Raw genomic sequence first — 23,602 nt, forward strand, 5'->3', positions numbered from 1 at the left:
GGCCCTAGCCCCCAATAAACAGCTGTGTGCTCATTAAAAAATAAAAAATAAAAATAAATAAAAGAACAAAGATGTTGAGCAAATGAATAAACACCTCAATTTTCTTGTCTCTAAAGCAGAAGGTTGGACTAGAATTAAGGAGAGGATCTTTGAAATTCCTTCTAAACCAGACATAATGGTATGCCCCATGCAGATACATGAGGCCATGAGCCTAAGAGTTCAAGGCCAGCCTGGACAACAGAGCTAGATCCACCTTAAACAAAACAAAAGAAAATAATTCCCTCCAGCACTGGCATCATCCTTCCTTAAGTGGTTGTGAAACTGGATTAGGTAAAGTCTTCTCTAGCCTTATCAATTGTTTGGCACCTCCACTGTTTTTCCCAGCGGGATAAGGAAAGATGTGCTGAGAAGAGGGATTGTGCTGCCCTTGACAAGTGTCTGAATCAGTGTCTGTACTGTGTGGTTCTATCTGCTCTGTATCACATGCCTCTGCCTATCTCACCCCCTTGACCACCCTCACCACAGCCATGGCCCCGGAAGGCTTTCATTCCCTCTGCAGCCCCAGTGCTCCTTTGACAAAGTGACTCCTCTCCATAGGTATGCAGGACAGTCCAGAGCCCTTCCTGAGGGGCCTAGGTGTGTGGGCTGCAGGGTAGGGAGGCAGAAGCCTACACACTCCCTAGAATCTTCCAGCGGGACAACAATACACTTTCTTGACTTCTTTCTTCATTCCTCTTTTACAGACGGCAACTCTGCTTCCTGAGCTGAGCTCTCCTCCTGAATAAACCGCATACATGCATGCATGCATGCGCACAAGCACGCACGCACACACACACACACACATGCCTCAGGTTCTAGTCTGTGCCAATGAGGGCTTCAGCAAAGACAACTATGAGAATTTGAGCTTGGCCAGAGAAGAAAGGGGAGTGTAAGGCTTAGGCTCCAGGGCTTCACCAAGGAGGGCCTCCCGGATGCTGAGTGGGATCCCAGGTAGAGAAGAGAGCATCTGACATGGAGTAAAGATTAAAAAAAAAAAAAAAAGCAAACAGCTCTCAGACAGTTTTTGCGATCTTCCCTGCTATCAGTGAGGCTCCCAATGCTCAGACTCCATATCCTTAGGCCCCTTCCCTCAACTCCACAGTGTACTAACAACTAGACTTGTGAGCAGGACAGTAGCTCACAAAAGTCTGGGAATTTTGGCACGTGATTGGCATATGGGGCTGGGAATGGCTTCTGGCAAAATGTTCCACACAATGTTTTCCAGAAAGGAGCTCCTATATGCCAGATGTTTCAGGAACCCTTCTTTCTCTCTAATCTTCCCTTCTAGCTGGCTTTGAGTTCCAGCTCCTTGCTTTTCTTCCCCAGCTTGCCTGAAATTCAAAATTCCTGGTATTTTCAGATGCAAGACAATTTATGTCTTGTGTTACTAGTCCCCCTGCTGGGGCTGGGGTGAAGGAATGGAGGAGGGTCTGCTTTTCTTCATCAAATGGCTCCTTAAAGGCCTGTCCCAAAAGAGCAGGTTCTGCCTCTACCAGAAATTCTGTCTCCCCCAAACCCAAGTGGCTCAACTTGCAGCTTTCCTTTTAAAAGTAAACTTACTTTGGGCTGAGAGTGTGGCTTGGGAGTAGAGGTCTTGCCTAGCATGTTCAAGGACCTCAGCAGCACAAAAATAAATAAACACATATATCCCTCACTAAAGAAACATCTACCTGTACCAATTCAAAAGAAACAGTCTGGCCCACTAAGTGGTAAAGCTGGGACTGAGGCTGGGGCTGCCACTGACAGTTGTGGTGGCTTGGGCAAGGCCTCTGCCCCACCATCTTCTGGTGCTAACATCTGAGAGGCTGCAGAAGGCCCAGAAAGGAAGAATGTGAAATGTGGCTTGGGAGTCTCTCTGACTGAGTGCATAGAGAACCGCAGGTGAGCCTGCCTGCCCTCCTATCCCCTCCAGGGCCCTGACCGGCTCCAGCATGTAGGTCTCACTCTCTAACAAAGTTGCAAACCAAAGTTTGCACACCCTGCCTGTGGCCACTTGTCAGGTTTTTTGTGATAGAGAGCATCATGGCTACTTTGGGCTGGGTTGGTCATTCCTTTTGGGTGCTCTGTACACTGGAGCCTAGTTGGGGGCGGGGCACAGGTAAAGGACTGTCCCAGCCACACACCCGCATTGAACCTGTGGTTGGTTATAATGGGGTCAGAAGTATCGACTCTTGTGTCCTACAGGAACCCAGGATTCCCTAAAAGGCCTGGTACCTTTGACTTACTCACCTATCTATTCCTAGTTCTTTATCTGAACAGTGGGAAGGCGATTGCCCATAAAAGTCTAGATTGTTCCATCCCAAACTTGACTTCATTTCTCCCTTAACCTTCCCCATGTTTCTCCCCAGCTTTTACAGTCCTGCATAGTTAGAGGCTGGAGCCAATGGTAGGCTAGCATGGAGCTGGTCAGGGCTCTTAGGTGTTTCACTTACTACAGTAAGGAAGGAGCTGAGGCAGCTCAACATGTCCAGTATTTTTGCAGAATAAAAAGCTGGCATCTTTAAAAGCCTCAAGTTGCTTGTTTGTAGATATAAGCAAGAAACACTGTGGGGAAATGATTCCTTTCAGAGAACTGGAATTTTGGACTTTGGTAATCTAGGCCTTGCCTGTGAAGAACAAGAAGATGATTTGAAAATACCATTCGCAGGATGCATTTAAAGAACAGATTCTAGAAACTTTATGTATTTGAGAGTATTTTTAACTTTCACTTTTCTTGCAGTTAATTTTTATATTCTGTTATGTCATTGTTTATATATTTCTTTAACTTTTTCAGATTTTCCTGTATGTGTTGTTTAAACAACATAAAATCTATTTAAAATTGTAGCAACAGTTTGAAGTTCCAACAAAAAGAAAGTCGTGAGGTTAAAGGTTGTATGATAATGTTTAGTGCCCAACACAAAGGCAACAGGGCTCTGGCTGCACCAGTGAGGAGTCTAGTGACAGCAGAGGGAGCCCCAGGGCTTCTAGCCCTTGCCTCCACTCTCCTGCCTCTGGTTCTGTAGGAGCACTGCCCAGAGGGCACTAAGGTGAGGCTTCTGCCCCAAGAAAGAGCCTTTAGGGCTGAATGAGGAATGTGGGCCTGTCTTTAGTGCATAGGACAGATAGGAAGCCCTCGAGGTGAGGGGGCAGAGTCTCAGGCAGGGGTCAAAGGGGGCTTCCCAGGCCTGAGACTCAAGTAGGGTCCATGTCAGAGACACCCCAGTCCTCAATTGGACCCCAAACCCACTTTATGAATTCTGTGTGGGTCAGAGTCCTTGTTTTCCTCTTCATTCTCCTGTCCCAAAGGCTGAAAGCACCAGCTGTCCTACTTCTGTTCCTAGGGCCACAGCATGCTGTGTGAGCCCCTGAGAGGAGCCCCTCTCCAAGGGCATTACTGAGGATGGTGGTCACTCACCTCAATAACGGTTCTGTGACACAAGCTGAGCCTCCATCCCCTCCCAAGTGGGCCTTCCCCCACCCCTGCCCTGCTTGGGCAGCAGGCCCAGGGTTGGCCCAGTCTGGCTCTCCCTGCCACCATCAATTCTGGCTTGCCCTCTGACAAGGACTCAGGTCTCTACTGTGGGGTTTGACATCTTATTTTACCCGTAATTGTACCTGCTCCCTGTGTACTTGCTTCTGAGGCTGAAATCTATAGCTCAAGATCTCACCACCATCTACCCAGAGGTTTATCCCCTTTGAAGTACATGTGCCTGCCCCACCCCACTACCAGGATTTCTGTGTATTTCCCAAAAATTATCTCCCCGGGCTCTGATTGAGCAGTCTTCCCCCAGCCTACGGTCTGGTCACTGTGTTGATGTCTCATTGATGTTGATGACCATGTGAGATTGTCATGGGCTAGGTCTGAGGGTCCCCGAGGCTGAAATAAGGAATTTAGCCCACCTCTTTAACAGAAGTATGTGGGTTTGCAGACTCCTGTCATAGAAGAAGAATTTTCAGGACGTGTCAGTAAAAGAAGCATGAGAAGGATTTCTCAGTGGAAGATATAGGATGCACCCAAGAGCAGAGAGCAGGTGCTCAAAGAACTGAGGCACAATACAGTTGGGAGATCGGGGTCTTTATGTGTTTTGGGAGGTGGAAATCTGTGGAGTTCAATAATCTATAGTCTTAAGTCTTAGTTTTAATGGGTGGGGGAGGATGGCCCATCCCTAGTGAGATAATGGTCTGTTCCTAGGGGAAATGCCAAAAAAGTGGTCCATACATGAGTGAAAGAGGATCACTTATAAGTAAAAGGGAATAGGCAGGTCCCTTTGCAGCTGAAAGGGAATTGCCCAGCTTTGCTGTTTGGGGAGAAGGAAAACAAGTAAATAAACTGGGCTTGTGTTCTGAAGCTGCAGTTTTTCTTTAAAGTACAATTTATTAAAATGTTGACTTCCTTGCCTCCTTTCTACCTGATTTTATATCTTCTCTCTTATCTCAAGATGAGCACTCTCTACTGGGGCTCACTAACTCCCTGCTTTCTTTGAAGAAGGAATGAGATTCCTGCTTGCACAACAAAGCTCAGCTCTGATTTAAAGCAAAAGCTTGGAGTTAGCCCAAATCCAGCCCTCTCAGCTCACACAGACCTCAACCTGGCTGGAGAGCTCTACTCAGTCTGTAGCTATGGCCTCAGAACTTGCCTGGCTGAGGATAGAAGAGGGTGTGCTCAGAGAAAGACAGAGACGCCCCCCCCCCGCCTGCCACACACACACACACACACACACACACACACACACACACACACAAACACAGAGGCTTTTCCTTCTCCACTTCTGATTGTTCAGGCTCCAGACTCTCCAGACACAAAAGGCCCTCCTTCCCCCAAGTCCAAGGCCCTCCTTCTCTCGCCTATCTCCAGTAACTTCCTTCCCAGATAACTTGCTAGGAGAACATCCCACCCTAAGAGCAAGAAAACCTCACCTCCACCACCCCCAACTACATTCTGGCTTGGACAGCACTGATTTGAGAAAATAGCAAAGATCCTCAGTAGCTGAAATAACCTTTAAGCATTCTGAAGATGAGCTTTCATTCTGAAGATGAGAAAAACACATACTAAGCCAGGCACTGGGGCTGGAAATGGAGAGGTGCTCTGGGGCAGCCATGTTTGGACATCATGGCAAGGATGGGAAGGCAATCAGGATCAGAGGCTCTGGAGGCTCCATGCCCGTCACCACACACTTTCATATTATTTCCAACATTTATTTATTTGTTTACTTATTGGGCTACACTGGGGATGAAACTCAGGGCCTCATGCATGGTAGGTACATGTAACAAAAGGTGCATGAGAAACCACTAGGGCAGGCTTTGTGTGAGCAATAAGAGCTGATTTATTCTGCCTGGGTGCAGGCAAGCTGAGATCAAGAAAGATGTCAGCAGCTGAAGAGAGAAGAAGCAAAGTTTGCATAGGGTTTGGGGATGGGGATTGTAATTTTAAGGAATCTGGAATGGAACGCATGGGGTCAAAGTTCCCAGGATGGTCAGTGCAGGTGTGTAGATAATACTGGGCTTCTCTGCACCAGGGAGATTGTATGCCCTGTCCTAAATTTCCTTTATGGCCATCCGTTCTGTTTACTGAGGACTGCATGGCCCTTTAGTGGTATCCTGTTGTTTGCTGAGTGAGGCATGTTTGTTGAGAAGGTCTCACTCCAGTCAGGCATGACAGTAAACACATACAAACCTATGCATTATGTATTAGCCAGGTGGCACAGCACCCCAGTACCCTCCACAGTACATGGTGAAGGCAGCAAGCAGAACCAGAGTCAGGCAGCCACAGATGGGATTCCAGCTCCTCCCTCTGGCTGTGGGGCTGTACCTCTCCAAGCCTCACTGCCCTTTGTATCCACTCCTCAGTCAGTCTGTGCAAAGCCCTAAAATGAGCCTGCAGCTTTCCTCTCTGGTGTCCACTCTGTGCCATGTCCTTTCCTGCTTCATGGGACCTACTCAAAGTTGGTGCTCCATCATACCTTTTTGTCTCCTGCTGAAGCCTGCTGAAAAGAGGGAATGTGCAGAGGGAATCTTGTGGGTCTGTCTCTGCAAAGTCCTCTGAAGATCTAAGGCAAAGTCAGAAGTAAGAAACAGAGGCACTTCACCCCAGCCAGCTGCCATCCCAGGGCACCCAGCCTAAGGCTAGCTGCATTTGCATGGTATTAGCATAAATCTGCATGTGTTGTATATTCCTAGTGTGTCTTGTAGTCAATCACTATGTTCAGGCAGCTCTGTGTTCAAGGAAGGGGCATCAGCAGAGTGGTGGCTTCATGATGAGAGCCCTTCACCACCCCGGCAGAAAACATCTCCCCTGGGCCTGCCCTGCACTGTTCCCAGTGCTCCTTAAGAGCTACTGTCCATTGCCTTTGGTGGCTCCACCAGAAGTTCTGCTAACTGGGGAAGGCTGGGCCTTGGCACCTCTGATTCTCTAACTGGCCCTAAATTGGCCAGATTAGAAGCTTAGACACTGAGGGGACTTTAATGATGTCTAACTCAGGATCAACAGTATGACCTCCCTTGTACATGAGATAAAAGCTCTGGTCTGCATATGAATGGGGTGGGTAAGAGCCTGAATTCCCACCCTTGTCTATGCACCTCATTCCCAAAGGCATCTGCAAAGACTTGTTTCCTCACACTGTTTGAGGTCCTTCATTTTATATCAGAGGAAATGGAACCACTGAGGCTCTGAAAATGATACCTTTAAGGACTGGCACTTTGACACACTCAGAGGCTTTGTGAGCTGCCTCAGAATCGAGGTCCCTCTGGCTTTGTCTGGCTTCTGCCCTCCAACCACACGGAGAGACTCTGCTTGAAATTGCCTCCTCCACCTGAGGAAATCTTCTGCCAAAACAAAGGCAGGCCTGAGGGTATGGCTCAGGGCTAGAGCTCTTGCCTACCTTGCTCAAGACCCAGAGTTCCATGCCCAGCACTGCAAACAAACAAGCAAAGCCTGTCCTTTCTATGTGTCAAGTCAGTAGGTAAGGCTACCACAGGCCTTGCAGGGCTTCCCTTCCTGGGCTTGGTAGGTGAAAGGTCTGGGCTTGGGCAAATGGCATTTTTGCAGCCTTTCGCTCTGGGTCAGAGGCCTTAAACTTTGAGTGAAAGGCAACTGCTGGCCTGGGGGACCAGCTGGCAACCTGCTTACAGCCAGGACAACTCTGTCTGCCTGTTGCTCATTAGACCTGTCCCAGACTTGCATCTTTCTTTTTAATTTTTTTCAATGCAATCCTGGGGGTGGAACCCAGGGCTTCACCCATACTAAGCACATGCTCTACTAGTGAGCTACAACCCCAGCCTCATCTCTTCTGTGGATCAACCTTCCCCACACTGCCCAGGAGAGGCACCCCTGTGGTGAGTGAGGACATCTGGACCACAAGGATGTGGGGGTGGGCATGGCCACTAAACAGACCAGTGGGTTGAATACCTGGTTGATCACCATTCCAAACTATGTCACATCAGACAGTGACTTAACCATCTCATGCCTCTCAGTTTCTGTATTTGAAAACAGCCAAAATACACTCTAAGGATTAACTGACTTAATACAGTGCTAATGCTTAATGCTTAGAACAGTAGTTGGTATGTGGCAAGCCCTCAAAAAAGCCCTCACTATTATTATTAGCAACACTCAGGCCTCCCAGGATCTTCCCAGGCACCTGCTGCCAGCATAGTCAAGGCTCGCTTCTCAACAAAGGCAAACCAGGCCTCCCTTCATCGGCCCCTCATCCCCCAGCCTCGGCTCCTGCTGTGCCTCTCCAGCCCCTAAACCCTGCACAGAGCAGGGCCTGTTCCCAGCACTTCTCACAGCAGAGGTGGGTGTTTTCAACATTAGGACTTCAGATACCTCAACCAGACAGGAATGTGAGGTCCAGCAAGAAGAGTCTACAAGGTGGCCAGCCACTGAAGCAGAACTATGTGGGACAGAGAGAAGGGGCTGGCATCCACTGCCTGCCTGCCTAGAGACTTATTTCCTGGAGGAACTGGCTTTTTCAGCAGTCTGCTTTCTTCTCTCTGAACACCCCTTCTTTTCCTCTCTGATGAGCTTATTATAGACAGCTAAGTGAGGCAGAAATTTTATATGCAGTCAGACAGGGCTGGGCCCTCGAGAGAGTCAGGGAAGAAGATGAGAACACATTGCAATTTTGGCTGGAGGAGCATCTGAAGGTCAGGCCTCAAGATAAAAACAGAATGACCAGGCCTACATGCCTTCCCAGGGATAAGATAACTGGTATCACCTAGTCCAATAAAGTCTAGATAGACATCAGTCACCCAGGTGAGTGATTAGGGCCTCCTGATCCATCCCTTCCTAAAAAGGTCTTTATTCTTTCCACGTACACTTGCTACATGACCTGCATCCCCATTGGATCAATATCACCTAAGCAACTATACTTATAATCTTATTGGTTGCTCGTAGTTTTGACCAATGTTGTATCCACTTCATGATTTGGTACCCACCTTGTAGTTTACTCTATAAAACTTTCTTTGATAGTAGGCTCACTGACTTTCAGGACCTCCTTATCTCTCAGAAGCTATATCTCTCAATAAAATTTTCCTACTCCTAATCTCTTCGATTTTAGGGAACACAAACTAGGCATACCTGATATATAGCTGGTTGGGAGATATTTTATTCCCCCTATATCAAGCTGTTATTCTTTCTTTCTTTCTTTCTTTCTTTCTTTCTTTCTTTCTTTCTTTCTTTCTTTCTTTCTTTTTTCCTCCACACTAGGGATTTAACACAGGGACTATGCACTAAGCTACAGCTCCAGGCTTCTTTTATTTTTTTATTTTGAGATGGGGTCTCATTAAGTTGCCCAGGTTGGGCTTGAACTTGCAGTTCTCCTGCTTCAGGCTCCAAGAGTGCTGGGATTACAAGCCTGTGCCACCATGCTCAACTGAGTTGACTGCTTTTTAATGAACACCTGCTAATTTCCGGCTCTTTCCTGGTAACGTCTCACCCAATGCCCACAACCAGCTGATGAGGTATATACATTCCCATTTGAGGTGGAGGAAATGGTGAAACTCAGTGGAGAAGATCCAGGAATTTGAACACAGGTCTATAGGGTTTCAAAGCCCATGCATGTTCCTTTACCCCATAGATACTTCCAGAGGCCAATACCTTGCTCTTCTTCTTCCCAGGAAGCCCCAAGCCTGGCTGGCTGTGGCCCAGAGGTCTGGACAGGGCCATTATCTACTTTTTCTCCTGCAGGGCCTTGGTTTCTCCCATGCTGCAACCAGGAGCATTGTCTAAAGGTGACTCTGAATGATGGCCTTTGTGTAGTGTCCCTGAAGTCAGCTAGTTAGAATTGATAGAACCATTCTGGGAAGCTGCTTTCCAGCTAGTTGATGCAGCCTGGAGCCAACCTTGCCAAGAGGCTGGGGACAGCTGCTGAGATCTCCCTAGGCAAGCTGGGTGCATTACAAGGAGTGTTTTGGACAGAATGATCTCCCACCAGTCATTCTGCTTGCACTGTGCCTGTTGTACCTTCATATCTTGCTGGCCCCACCTCCTTTTGCTAAAGGCATTCAGGTCCCTGCCCATAGGAGCCAAGAAAGAGGTAGGGAAGGATTTGGGAGTGGAGTGGAGGGGGCCTGGTTCCAATCCCAGGTAGGCCATTTCCACACTGCATAATGCCAAGCAAATCATATCATCCTCTGAAAAAAATGGTGTTGATCCCATTTGTTTTGCACAGTCTCAAGTGGCACAGAATGTTAAGAAACTTCACTTTCTTTCCCTCAACTCCCATTGGAGGCCAAAACCAAGGAAGCAAAGAACTCCACAGGTAGTCACATCACTAGCCTTATCTCTGCCCTTGACCTCAGTGTGTTTGCAGATGACCCTGAGGCCACTGACCTGCAGCTCTGGCCTGGCTGGGTGGAGCTGTGACCTGTCACCCTTGAGCCTCAGCTCATACTGGTCTCCACCACAGGAGCTGTGCTGAGTAAACTCCAGCCACCCAACCAAGGGTCCCAGCAGCAGAAGGAGCAGCATACAGTGAAATGGCAGAGGAGGTTCCTGGTGACCAGGTTGCCTGCCCCACCATCCCTGCCCAGGGCTGCGGAAAGTCACCTGGCATGGACACACCTGGTGAGCTGGGTTGATGGGCAGGGAGGAAGCAGGGGGCAGCATATGGCATGGAGCGAAGCCCAGCTGTTGAGGTTTCTTTTCTTCTAACTCCTGGCAGAATGCCAAGAGATATACTTCTTCCAATCCTCTGCCCTTTTCCCAAAATCCAGCAGAGGAGATACTTGGCTCTGAAAGAATGACAGCGGTCAGGGGGAAAGGGAGATTCTCCACTGTAATGTAAGTGTCTATTAAATTTATTTTTGTTTATAGAGTTGTTCCAGAGGCTATTTGAAATAGCTTTAATTTGGAAAGTTTAACAATAAGGTTAATAGTAAACTAGACACAGAAATATCATGGAGTAGGAAAGAAGAAAGTAGAATTGAAATACGTTTAATAAGGATAATATGTTAAAGAACATAAAAAGGGAAGTAACTGGGCTGGGAATTTAGCTCATCGGCACTGTGCCTGCCTTATAAGAGCAAGGTCCTGAGATCAATCCCTAATACCAAAAAAAAGGAAATAACATGCACTAGAAAGGAGTCGGCATACTTTTTTTTCTCTTGAAGCTTTGTGTAATAGGCACTGAGTGTTGTGGAGGGTAGAGTCATTGACTTCACATTTACAGAAATTCAAAAGCAGATGACCTGAGTCTATAGACTACCAAGGGCCCTTTCGAAAGCAGAGTACAATATGAAAGCGCAATAGGTGAGGATGACTGTTATCCAATGAGAGTTCTCTGTTGACCTCCCTTGACCCAGGCAGGCAAGGAGCTGGGAGTTTCCTCAGCTGTACGGTAAACCAGGGCTTTCAAACTTTTATATGCAGACAATTTCCTAGGGGGTCTTGTTAAAATGCGCTTCTAATTTGGGAGCTCTGTAACTCTCAAAACTTCCCAGGCCATCATGGGCACCACCTTTGGAGTAGCAAGGGCAGAGGCCCAGGTTTCTTCAGTTGTTTCTGACCTCTTCTGCTGGAAAGGCAACACTTGCATCTGTAACAGATGTGGAGAACCTATTCCTGGGCCCAGCACACACTTCCTGGAGGTGTGGTCAGGACTTCTGCATTCCAGTGGGCTACCTTGATCCAGTCACAAGCCAGCACATAAAAGTTTATTAAGTACCCACTGTGTGCCAGGGAGCTCCCTCAGAGAAATGACCCACACTACCCTCAGTCCTCTTCCCACTGTACCCCAAGCACCTGCCTCTAGAACCTCCTCCACACCCTTGTATTGGTCACAGTTAAATCTCCCTGTGGGCAGTTTCTCACTACCTTGAGCTCAGATACCTTTTCCTCCCTGGAGAGCTAAGGTTTCAAGAGAGGACTGGAGGAGAGGCTATGGCATTCTTATACCATAGCAGGGTACCAAACTCTGCAGTGCAGGGATATTGGGGTACACATGGAGCAGTCCCCAATGGCCCCTAAGCCACACTTGATAATGCCATGCAGTCTGCACCATGGGTTCATGACAGTGTGCCACGGAAAGCAGTCTGTATGTCTAAACTTCAGGCTCCAGTACAATCTGCCAGCCTGCCTCACAGACCATTCCTTCCCTGCACTGAGTGTAGCCATGTCCCCCACACTGGGTCATCATGATGGCAAAGACAATTCCTCTACTTTCCAAGTCTCCTTCAGGGTCCCTCCTCCCACACCAGGGCAGCTTGTCCCCATTCCACTTCACCCCAAAAGTTTGGCCATGTCTTTTGGCACCTGGTCAAGTAGAAGGAGAGCATTGGTGTGGAGCAGTGCCTTTCCTGGTGCCAAAGCCCACCCTGCCCAGCCCAGATGGGACCAGATCCAGGTGGCCTGGCTCCTGGCAGGGGCTGTCAGAGTCCATCAGAGCCCATAGCTTCCTCTGGCTGTCTTGTTTTAATAGTCAAATCTTTCAATCTCATAAAATGGATGTGCTTTGTCCTGGCCTGTAAAATGCTGGATCAGTCCATGGGGCTAAGAATGAAGAGTGTTCCACTCCTTTCCAGTCCAGGTAACAGATGAGTCTAGATTCTCATCCTGACTACTCTTGTCTTCTCAGCCAAAGGAGTAGCCTTGTCTTCAAGGAAAAGGGTGATCTCAAGAGTGCCATAAATAGCATGTTCAGCAACTCCACGTGCAAACATGAATGCAAGAATGGATTGGCTGTATCAGCAGTGCACCAGCACTGGGCATACACAGGAGAACAGGGTGCCCAGGAGCCCTGTGTCACACAGACCATATTTCAGCAAAGATTTGGCGAAAGGGAGGGGTCATGGAGATCAGGCCCAGGAGGCAGCCAGAGCAGTGGCCAACATTAGGCCAAGAACCCTGCCTAATGTGTTTGAGGAAAAGGGAAGCCAGCTGGCCAGGGTGGAGTGTGAAGAGAGGGCGATGGAAGACGAGGGTAAGAGCCAGTTAATTATGCTGGGCCTTGTCCACCATTCCAAGGACTTGGTCTTCTCTGAGACCGAGGGAGCCAGGGGGAGTTTTGTGCAGAGGAGTAACATGGCACAATAAATGCCTTTCAAGGACAGGCTACTTCACCTTGGCCTGGCTCAGGACCTCAGGGACTGGCCTTAAAAGTGCTCAGTGAACCTTAGCTCACTGCTCTCCTACTGGAGCAGGGCAGGCCTCATGTGAATTGGCCCTCAAACTTCAGGAAACACCTATGGAGCTCACACCCACACCAGATCCCATGCTAGGTGAGACAAGCTCACACTCAAGGCATTCCCAGTCTAGGGGAGGTGGATGGACCAAAGGCCAACAGCAGAGTGGTGCTCTGTCCACGGAGAAATGTGGGCCAGGCCTCGAGTCTCCGTTGGGAAACTCATGTTCCCCTTAGGACAATTTCCAGAACTTGGCCAGCCCAGCCTTCAGGTCTCTCCCTCCCTCCTTCCCTCCCTTTCCATCTCATTCTGCCTCTCCCTGCACCCTGGGGAGCCCACCAAGACACCTACTGTCTGAGTGATACTAGATGGATCCAAGACTCGTTCTAAGGATTCTGGAAGACCCCTGAGCATTTCCATTTTCCAAGGCCAAGCTCCTTGCAGGAAGGGTACTCAGAGATCCCCCCCAGCCAAAGCAGGTATTTAAAGAGTAGCTACTGTACCAATAACACCATGGAGTGCTAGCAACCAGTTCTTGTCTTCTTCCTAACATTTATAACAACCCATGGCAGAGGCCACTCCCCAGACCTGGTATCCCCAGGGCAGGGTTCAGCACAGGGACTTGACGGAGAACTGTCACAAGAGCTCAGAGAGGGTGTTGCCCTGGGGTAGGGTGGGGCAGGAGGAGCCCTGAAGAAGACCAAGGGACTGGCTCTGGGACCTGGCCTGGCTGAGAGCTGGGGAGGGATATCAGGGGCAGGAGGAAGCCTATGGCTGTGAGAAGGCACAGGTGTACCTGGTGCTCATAGAAATATTTTCTCCACAGGGAGGGCTAAACACTGCCTCTCAGCCCTGCTCTATGTTTTGGGGTCCAACAGTAGGGCCATTTTGAGGCCTACCTTTCCTGCTTCTGGCTCCCTTGGGCTTATCTCCCCCATACAGTTTGAATTCTTGGAAAGCAGTACTCTTCTACTTCCAAAGAGTAACTTGAAGCTCCTTATCAGGGGCTGGTAAAATACACCCTCCAGAATATTCCCGAAGAATTCCAGGGGCCCCGAACCCCCACTCTGGCTCCCAGAAGTGAAATTCGTGTCCCCTCCCCAAGCATCAGAGCCCACATTCCATACCAGTCCCTGTCAGGAGTAGGTGTGACCAAAGGTGAGTAAGGGCTTCCAATGATGCGTATGTCTGTAGAAAGTACCTGCTCAACTTTCACCTGTGCCCCAGCTTCCTGCTGTTTGGTAAGACACTGGCATTGAGAGCAGGTGTGGGGGCAGCAGTGGACAGTGTCCCAGAGCCAGAGGGCACTTCCTCAGGGCACAACGCTGTTCTGGAGTCCAAAATGGCCAGGCAGGGCTCTTGGTAGCCACCAGCTCCTGGAGGGCCAAGGCAGCCACCAGCCCTCTTCCTTGACAATTACAAGGAAGGGTGGAAGTCTGCCTCATGGGTGGACAGGGACAGAGGTGTGTTGGACCACAAAGCTTCAGGGAAGGGAAGCATCCCAGGCAGTTGGCCTTGGCTTCTGCCCACCTGTGCAACCTCAACCTGCCTCTCGACCGGCCACAATGGCTTCAGCCATGATGCAGACTTGGAACAGAGGAGTCCCTCAGGTTAAGGGGATGCAGAGGTCCCTCCGTCCCCCAGGCCTAGCCGGTCCTGTTAAGGATTGGTCCGGAGTTCTGCTCACTTTGTGTGCAGAAGAACAAGTGATGGGGCCGGCCCCAACCTCCTGGGGGGGGGGGGGGGGATAGGGACTAAGGACCCTGTCGCTCCCTGATTGTGGCGCTGGGGAGGTAGTGGAGCCGGATAAGCAGCGGCGGGCTGGCGGGCGGCCACCTCCCCGCGCACAGGTCCGGCCCCCAGGCACACGGGCGGGGCGCAGGGAGGGAGGAGCTCGGCCGAGCCACAGCCTCCGCCTGCAAGCCGCACGGCCGCTGCTGCTAGGAGCGGGCGGGCTGCAGAGGTGAGTGACCCTGCCCGGCCCCGCGGGGCTGTGGGCCGCGCCCTGTCCCCAGAACCCCGCCCGTGCGCACCCTGGCTGTCGCAGGACGTCTGGAGACCGGCGTCCCTTAGGGCCGAGCCACATGTGCCGGGCGGCGGAGGACCCCGGTCTTGGTCCCCAGCCCTGTGCGCTTCCTCCCCAAGCGACGGAAGCCGCGTGTGCGCGGCGGAGTGGGCAGGGCTGGGGACCCAACTAGGGGGAGCGGGAGTGCGGAGCCCAGGTGCCGACCTGGGCGCCCCTTCCGGCGGCTCCAGCCAGGACCCCAGACCCATGAGCCCCGCCGTGGAGCCCTTGTCCCGCCAGTCCCAAGGGAGAGTGGGCGGCTGTGGGCCGGACCTTCCTGGATCTTCCTCTCCAGGCCTCCCAGACTCTTCCAGCCAGGGGAGGGACACCGGACCTTCATCCTCAGGACGCTGGACTGTCCAGTGCCGGCCGCTGTCCGCAGGGCCCTTGCCTGGGAAATACCCACTCCTCCCCTCTTCCCGGAAATTTAGGGGCATGCTGCCCGGAGAGGTGTGGCTGGAACTTTGGTCACTCTGTGTAGGTGAAGGCTGTTAATGTCCTTTGGGAGCCAAAAGCTTCATCTAGGGGAAAATGCGGGCAGGTTCTAGCACAGAGCACCAAGAGGGCTCCTAGGTGACCAGGGCCATCTCTGAAAGAGGCTGCAAAAGTGGGGGTTCTGGAAATGCCCCCCTGGAGGTATTTCTATCCATCAGAGTGCAGCCATGATATAATTAATAGCAAGCATTGATTGTGTGTTTATGTGGGCCCGGCCCCGTTACATCAGCCTCTGTATCCAACATCCAGCTGAAGCTGGCAGCAAGAAGATACCATTGCTATCTCTTGTAACAGATGGGGAAGCCGAACTCCAGAGAGCCTGGGTATTTTGCAAGTATACATAGGTCACAAGTTTCAGAAGTAGGATTTGAACCCAGGTTTGACTGACTTGGGAGCCCAGCTGAGCCTGCTAGTGGGACAGATAAGCTGTGTACTCAAGGGGATGTTGGCAGTTCAAAGCATGCAGTGCTGGGGGCCAGTGTGTCTGCAAGACCGAAGGCCTTACCTGGGTCTGCCCCTTCAGTCACCTGCAAGGTCTGTTGAAAATGCAAATGCCCAGTTCAGCTGACCACATTAGTGCCTGGAGGCCCTAGGCTCTTCTAGGTCATCCCTGGCCTGTACAGGGGCTGTCAGAGAGCAGCTACTTATTCAGTGTCAGATGAAGAGTCCTAGTGGGGTAGAAGGTGTCCCTGGGGGGAGTGGGGTAAGGCGTCCTGAAGGGGATCTCGAGTGTGTACAGGCAGCCTCAGCCAGGCACCCTAGGAGACAGCGCGCAGTTAACGTGGAGGGAACGGTGCTAGCCTCGGCCTGTAGGGACCTCAGGCCAGGTGAGCTGGTCAGCTGAGAACTGAACAGCCTGCACCAACCCTGCTGAGGTCCCCGGGACCTGGCCTGGCCGAGCAGATGTGCTCTTTGCAGCCTAACGACATCAACAGGTAGACGCTGCTACCATTCATGTTTCCTGTCCTTGTCCCAGGGTCTTAGACTTACCAGAGACCAGAGTGCTGGCCAGGGACTCAGGGAGTTAGAAAGTGAAAGTTCTTGACCAGAGTCCAAAGCTGAACACCTGAGCACCTGACGAGGCAAAGACTGCTGGCTGGCTTTAGGGAGAGCCTGGCTTTGGGGTCTGGTGAACCCGAGGCTGAATCTCAGCCAGTGTTGAAGTCTTCAGCTCTCTAAACTTTTTTCTTCATCTGTAAACTTTTCCAGGGGCTTGGGGCATGATAGCCCTGTAACGCAGGGACTATGGTGCCTGTCTGGGGGTTAATTATGTGGAGTGCTGAATTGTGGGAGTGCATTAAATATCACATCTCTCTCTTTTCCCCTAGTGTTGAATGTTAATCTGACAGGACCTTTTACACTTTTTGCTCTTCTAGTTAGAACCCATGAGTTCCCTAGAGAAGGCAACTGAACCCCAGATTGTGGCTTCTAAGGTCCTCCTTTCAGTGTCTGGGCCAGGAGAAGAAGTGTGACCACCTACTGCTTTCCTTGTGCAGCCTGGTATAGTTTTCAGACAGGTTCTGGATAGGTTTGGAAGCAGGCCATTGCAGAATTAGACCTCCCACCTTACAGCTGAGGCTGTGTCCACCCTTTCCTGCCCTTCCTACCATGCACAGAGGCCCAGACCTCCTGGGCTGGGCAGGCAGAAGGCAGCTAAGTTTAAGTACTCCATGAAATTACTTTCTAGTATCATGACCAGGAAGGGGTCTCCTGACTTAAAATGGGAAGTTTGCCAATGTAAGTAGTTATTGAAACCTAAGGCCAAGTTGGCTCCTTTCTCCCTCCTGGGGTTGCAGGGGCATGTGCCTCTTTTCCTACTCCTACCCCACCTCCACTGACCCCATGCTATTTAGTGAAGCCAGTGATTATACAGCTTGGAGAGGGAAGGCAGTGAGTGGAGGCAGGGCCCTGGGCAGCAAGCAGACCTGCTGTAGAAGCCTCACTTCCTATGCCTCCCCCTGCAACTGGGTCCGCATGGTTCTCAGATGTGTGCACACTCCGGCCTGTTGGCCCCTCCCAACCTATTGTGTGTCCCAGTGCCATTACACTTGAAATCACAGTCCTCATACCCGAACATTCAGCCTCCCATGTGCCAGGCCCTGGGCCACACAGTGTATACAGGAGCTTTTGTGTGAGTGTGTATGTCTGTGTGTGTGTGTGAGTGTGTGTGTGTGTGTGTGTGTGTGTGTGTGTGTGGTACTGGGGATTGAACCTAGGGGCTTGAGATATATTCCAGCCTTTTTTTTTTTTAATTTTGAGACAGGGTCTTGCTAAGTTACTAAATTGCCCAGGCTGGACTCAAACTTGCAATCTTCCTGCCTGAGGCTCCCCAAGCTCTGGGATTACAGGCGTGTGTCACTATGCCCTACCACATGAATTCACTTGTACTTTGAGATGCTTAGGAAATGGAGAGTGTTATTCTTCACAACGATGGAACTTTCCCAGGGACAGACTCTTCTTTCAACTCCAAACCTGAGACTCCTAACCACAAACTCTATTCTTGTCCAAGTTCTGCTTCATTATTTATTTATTCAGCAAACATTTACTGAGCACTAACTTTGTGCCAGGCACTCTTAAGACCAGCCCAGTCTCACTTCTGTCAGGATCAGTGTCTTGGCTGTTGTTTATCACCCCCAATAACCCCACCTTCCCTGTATTTCTGAATACAAGCATGAAAACCACCTCAGCATGGCTCAGGACCCAAATGCTAACAAGGATTTGGAGACAACAAATACTTCCCCACCTCCAAGCTGGGGGTACTGACTGCTGTGCTGTGGGCAGGGCTGATGGGAGCTGCTCATGAATCATAAACTCCTGCCCTGTTGCTCAACCCAGGGTAGAAAGTGTCCCTCCTCCACCTGCCAGCTTGCCAGAAACACTGCTCTTTGCACAGACTATGGTTCATTTGCTTCAACAATGTGAGAATCCTGTTGCTGGGAATCCGTCTGTTCTCAGCTCTTCACAGTTGTCCTACATCACTGGTTCACCTGCAGAAGTGTATCAGGTAAGCACCGGTTGTTCTGAGGTCAGATGGTAACTTATTCCTACCTCTGCTTTCCTCTTAATGACAGCCAGGTTGGCATCCAAGCAAACAGCCCATTTTTAAAGCCTTCTTGAGCTATCAGATTAGGAGATTAAACTTGATAGAAAAAAATACAGCCCCAGGATTGTAACACTGACTGGTGGCATAACTGTAAAGGAATGTGGGGATTGGCGAAAGGGCTACTAAATGCAGGTGCATCTCGAGCTGTCACAGCAGGGCTCTCAAGCTTCAGTTACGTGGAGCGACCCCTCCTGTTACTGTGGGTGTCTGATGCTGGTGAACTGGCTGTCGGGCTGCAGGGAAGAAAGTAAGGTTTGTGATCTAACTGATGGGCTCGAGAGGGTGATGGGACACCTGTCATCGGGGTGAGGGTCTTGGGTGAACTGGCCCTGGGTACACAGCTGGAGGACAGAGTGGCTGTACCTGGACCTTCCAGCTCGAGTCTGCACTGCACATTGCCATGTTGGGCTTGCTGCCATCTGAGGGGTCTCTGCTGAGGCTCCCCGGGTGGCTGTCTGGAGCTGTACATGGCAAGGACAGCAGGAATCATCAGCCCCATATGGATGTGAGGCCAGAACCGCAAAGGGGGTGAAAACAGGCCCTCTGTGACTGGTCCTTAGAAATGGCTCCTGATTGGCTAGAAATAAGGTGGCAGCAAAACTGGAAGGGAAGGAAGCAGGACAGTGCTGGGCCCAGCGCCACACACTGTGATGTGGGGGCCAGGGCCTGGAAAGTATCCTAGATCAGAGGGCTGGGCTAGGGGCCATCCCCAAACTGTTGAGTTCCGGGGTGGCTGCTTTTTGTCCTCCTGTGGCCCTTGTTCAGCTTCTGTTGAGCAGAAGTGGTTGGTGTGGTTGTGTGGAATAGCGAGGGGAGGCAGTTCCTGAGATTGAGGGGCCTCAGGGTGCAGCCAGGGTCTCAGGAGAACCTGGGGAGCAGGACCCCACAGCCCACCTGGAGTATTGAGGAACTGTACGATGTCACAGCTGCTTTCCACTCACACCTGGCAGCTCTGTGTTCCTAGGGAAGTGTGGTGTCTGAACAGGGCATCTTCTCCAAGGGGACCCAGAGGCCACCTAGCAGCTTCAACAGGAACAGAGTTCTGAGCACCCCAGTCTACCGAATCTGGGACCTGGGCCTGGGGCTGCCCCGAAATCTGGGCTATTCCAGTGGGTTCTGAGATTCACTCCCATTTGAAAGTACTGCCAGAGCCTCTTTGTCCCAACAGGCATCTGCCAACCGCACAGTGAGCAGAGAACAGAGGGAGGAGCTGTGTGGACACCTAGGGGTTGAAGTTGGGTAGATGGCTGACCTTGGCTGGTGTGGCAGAGTGACATAGCTCTCCAGAGCAGCAGAGGGAGAGGAGTTCGGTGAGCTGCCAAGCAAAGCAAGGCCATGTGCAAAACAGGAGCGGGTCTAAGGAAGATGTGTGTTTGGGGCTTTCAAGTTCACTGTTTCACTTAATCATCAGCACAGAGACAGAAACCAGCCTGGCCAAGGTCACACAGATAGCATGGGGCTGAACCTAAATGCACACTCGGGGTCTGTCCGGGTAAAGAGGCGCTAACAGCTGCTCCCTCTGAATTCAGAGCGGAGAGATTGCTGGGGGCTGTAGGGGATGGCAAGTCCTTCACTGCCAAAGAACTTTGGCTGCATCTTCAAGGATAGAAGACTCAGACGGTGCAGGAGGATGTTAAGACTTGGGTGGATGTAACAGGGCAAAGTAGGGAGGGCAGAGTCAGGAAGGAGCCAGGGGAAAGTCAATCTCGGCCTGCTGGCCTGTACTGGACTTCAGAAAGATTCCAGAATCTACTCCTGCCCTCGGGAAGTGTATCTCAAAGGAGAGACAAGAGTAGGGGCTGCAACAGTCAGAACAGTGCAGGCTGCATTGCAGTTTTCAGTCATTCTGGAGACTCTCGGAGGAAACCTTCCTGGAGCCCGGGGGAATGCATTCTGGTTATCAAATGCCCTGGGTTATTCAGAGCTGCCCTACTCTAAGGTCACTACTTTTTAAACAAGTTGAAAACAATCAAATATACTTTTCCCTAAAATGAAACCTGGTATAATTCATTGCAAAGGTACAGAGGTCTCCAAACCTCTGGCTTCTTCGGGCCATAGATGTGGCCTCCAGGGCCAACTGAAAGGCACTGGCAGCAGAGGGCCACATGCCTGTGCTCTCACCATCATGTGTGATTCCCCTTCTGGAAGTGCTGTTTTTCTGTCTTTCTTTTCACTGTGGATGCTGTCTAACAAGTGAAGATGACAATGAAGCCTTTGTTGGCACAAAATGCTTGGAGAATTATCACTAAGCCAATGACAGCCATGGTGATTGCGATAAATTGCCCCTGAAGAAATTGATAAATTGCCACTTTCTGCAGCCATTATGTTTGGCTTTGTATCTGAGGAGTCAACCCCACCGCCACCACACACACACACAGCAGTCTGCCCTGTGTTGGATGACATTTATTCATATCCTGGATTCTTCTGGCTGTCCCGCCTCAGTTCCTGTAGCAAAGACACTGGAGTCTGAGCCACTAATTATCCCCAGCCCCAGTGAGGTTTCCTCCCCAAACAGGAAGTCTCAGGCCAGAACTGCTCTCCCACAGTGCACTCTCTAACCGAGCATCAGTCACCACTCCCAGAAGCCAGCAAGTGGAGTACAGGTTAAGGGGGAGGCAGCCAGGCTGCCCAGGCCCTTACCTGGCAGGCACCTCATCTGAGAAGCAGAAGTCAAGCTGGATACAGGTTGGGCATCTGAGAGAAGCCGTGGCCCAGCTCTGTACGGTTGCCAAGAGACCAGAGCTTCTGATTCTCACCATAGCCAGGTGTCTCACCTGCCTGTTGGTGAGTTCAGTTAGGGCACAGATCCATGTCCAAGGTGGCATAGGGAGTGGTGGCCCCTCACATTTTTTTGGAGTCCAGAGAACTGGACAACTCCTGGAGGGCTGCACCACCTCTGGTAGCAAAGAGAGCGGTAGAACAGGGTTCTTGTAAAATAGCCAGGGAGATTTTCTCATCTGCACATTTTCATGGCCTCCTTTTGAGGGACGGGAGTCCAGACAATTAAGTCATGAGCTTTTTCAGAGTACAGTGTCCAAGGATTTACTGCACACAATGCTTGCAGGTAGTGAGAAGCAGCTTTGTGGTTTCTGGTTTGTTCTTCAAAAAACGTTAATGTTTATGATGCATTTCTGTAGAATACAAGCCTATTGGGAATTGTACATTTTACTTATTGGTAACCATTTCTGCATTGGTTTATCACGGAACTGCTGCTGTAAGTAATGGAACTGGATTTTTCTAGAATGATTCAAAAATGTAGATGTTTGTAAAAAGCCCTATGAATTGTATGTTCACTTTTATTTTGCAAAGAGATGCGGGGATAAAACTCTGTTTTCTGTTAGACAGAACATGCATGTGAGTGTGTGTGTGTATACATTGGCCTGTGTGTGTGCCTGAGCTTTCTGACTTCTCTTTGGTGGAAACATATCCGCCTTCCTTTTAAAAATATAATGATTTTTTTATGATGTCTAAATAATGATTCCAGGCAGTATTACAAGAAATGTAACAGTAAAATGTTTGTAAGAGTCCATCAGAAAGGGAAAATGTCCACAGAGAAAATAGAAATGCACCAATTAAGATGTATGTGGCTGTCACCCAGCTCTTACATTCTGATTTGAGATTGGCATCCTCTGTCCTCTCCCCTGCTGTCAGCTGAGGGAGGAAAGGGGTCAGGTGAGGAGAGGGACATGAGGCCCTGGATCCCCAAGCCTGAAAGAGCAAGACCTGGAATGGTGCTTCCTGAGGCTTAGCTTCTGGGATAGAGGGCAGCCCTGGATTTGGGAAACAGCTTGAGAACCAGCTCGGTGAGGAGAAGGGTGAGCTGACAGAGAGTAGGCATGAACCTTGTGCCCATCAAGTGACTACCTGTGACACCCACATAAAGACCTGCCCACCCTCACTACCTGGGAGGCAGCTTGAATGTAGAGACTGGGCAGGAATAGGGTACAGCGGATCCAGGGCAGCTCAGAGCCAACCCTGGCACCTGAAGGAAGCCCTTCACCTGCCTGGGGTTCAGTTCTGTCATCTGCAATGGAAGCACCGATAGCCTTCTCCAGGTCACCCCCACTCACACATACACAGTTATCACCTCTCTGCTTCACGAGTCTGACCTCGCCTCCTGGTTCCTCCTGGTGATTGCAGATGTGTCCAGCCGGCTGGGTACTGGAATGTGCCTGCCCACTGCCTCTATGAGAGAGACTGACCTTGTGCCCTGGGGAAGTCCTGGCTTACTACACTGGGCAGTCACCAGGAATTGGGAACTAGGGGACTTCCCTGAGAGCTGCTTCTATTTGCATAAAGGGCCCTGGTTTTTATGTAGATTGTGCTAACAGTCCCCAGTTTTCAATGGTTTAACTTAACGATTTTCAAAATTACAATTATGAAAGAAATGTGCATTTAGTGGAAATCACACTTCAAATTTTGCCTTTTAACTTATAAAGAAAAAGGGTTTATTTTGGTTCACTACTTCAAATTTTGAAACCTGATCATTTCCGGGGCTAGCCATATGCAGATGATGCTGAGTGGTAGCACGGAGCCCCAGCTCCCAGCCAGCCCCTCAGTCATGTGGGGAAACAACTGAGTCTACAGTGTACTGCGTGGCTGAGCAAGGATGTTCAGGAGGGGAGGTGAACCCCACGCATTTTCAAGTTATGGTGTTTTCTTTTTTGAATTTTATAAAAACATAATTTATTAGCCCAACAGAGATTAGTCATCAAAAAGAAAAAGATAAACAATGGAAAACTACTTGAAGGACATGAAAAGTCAGTTCTTTTTTTAATATTCTTTTTTCATCTTTTTAATATATGGTTGAGGGGGCCGGGGATTTAGCTCAGTGGTTCCAATGCCTGCCTCGCAAGTGTAAGGACCCAAGTTCGATCCCAGGTACCAAAAAATATATATATATATGTGGTTGGAGTCCACATTGATTACACTAATCATGGAGAGTTAGTATAAAACACATCTTAATTCTTATTTTCATTTCCTCCATCTCTCGGTCCTCTTCCCTTTTACAAAAGATCTATTCCTCAGCTAGCTATTATCTTATATTTTGCTCTTTAATTTATTCATATTATTTTGGGTTTCTTATATAAGAGAAATCAAATGATATTTAAGCTTGTGTGTCTGATTTATCTCACTGAGCATTATGGTCTCAAGGTTCGTCCATTTTCCTACACATATATTTAGATATTTTACTATTCTTGTAAGAATTATTACTATACTCTTTTTTTGAAAACAAATTTTTTCTACATAGGTTACAAAACTAAGTAAAAACTTGGATATCTGAAAGTTTTATGCTTCAGTAA

General features: G+C 49.8%; 1 protein-coding gene across 3 annotated transcripts in view; it reads left to right on the top strand.

The window, feature by feature from the left end:
* Nucleotides 1-9,881: 9,881 nt before the first annotated feature.
* The window catches only part of Steap3 (STEAP3 metalloreductase), a 43,982-nt gene continuing 30,261 nt past the window's right edge, over nt 9,882-23,602 (top strand). The window contains exon 1 of one of the 3 annotated variants that reach the window (XM_004836063.4): nt 9,882-10,081. In XM_004836063.4, the coding sequence (XP_004836120.1) occupies nt 9,994-10,081 (88 nt within the window). In that variant the 5' untranslated portion in view covers nt 9,882-9,993. Of the gene's footprint in view, nt 10,082-18,115; nt 18,201-23,602 lie in introns of those variants that run through there. The other 2 variants (XM_004836067.4, XM_021236646.2) reach the window with 2 other exon arrangements.

The sequence above is a fragment of the Heterocephalus glaber genome, unplaced genomic scaffold, assembly GCF_053883595.1.
Source record: "Heterocephalus glaber isolate CG9 unplaced genomic scaffold, H.glaber_assembly_v1.0 deba00000347, whole genome shotgun sequence".
NCBI lineage: Eukaryota > Metazoa > Chordata > Mammalia > Rodentia > Bathyergidae > Heterocephalus > Heterocephalus glaber.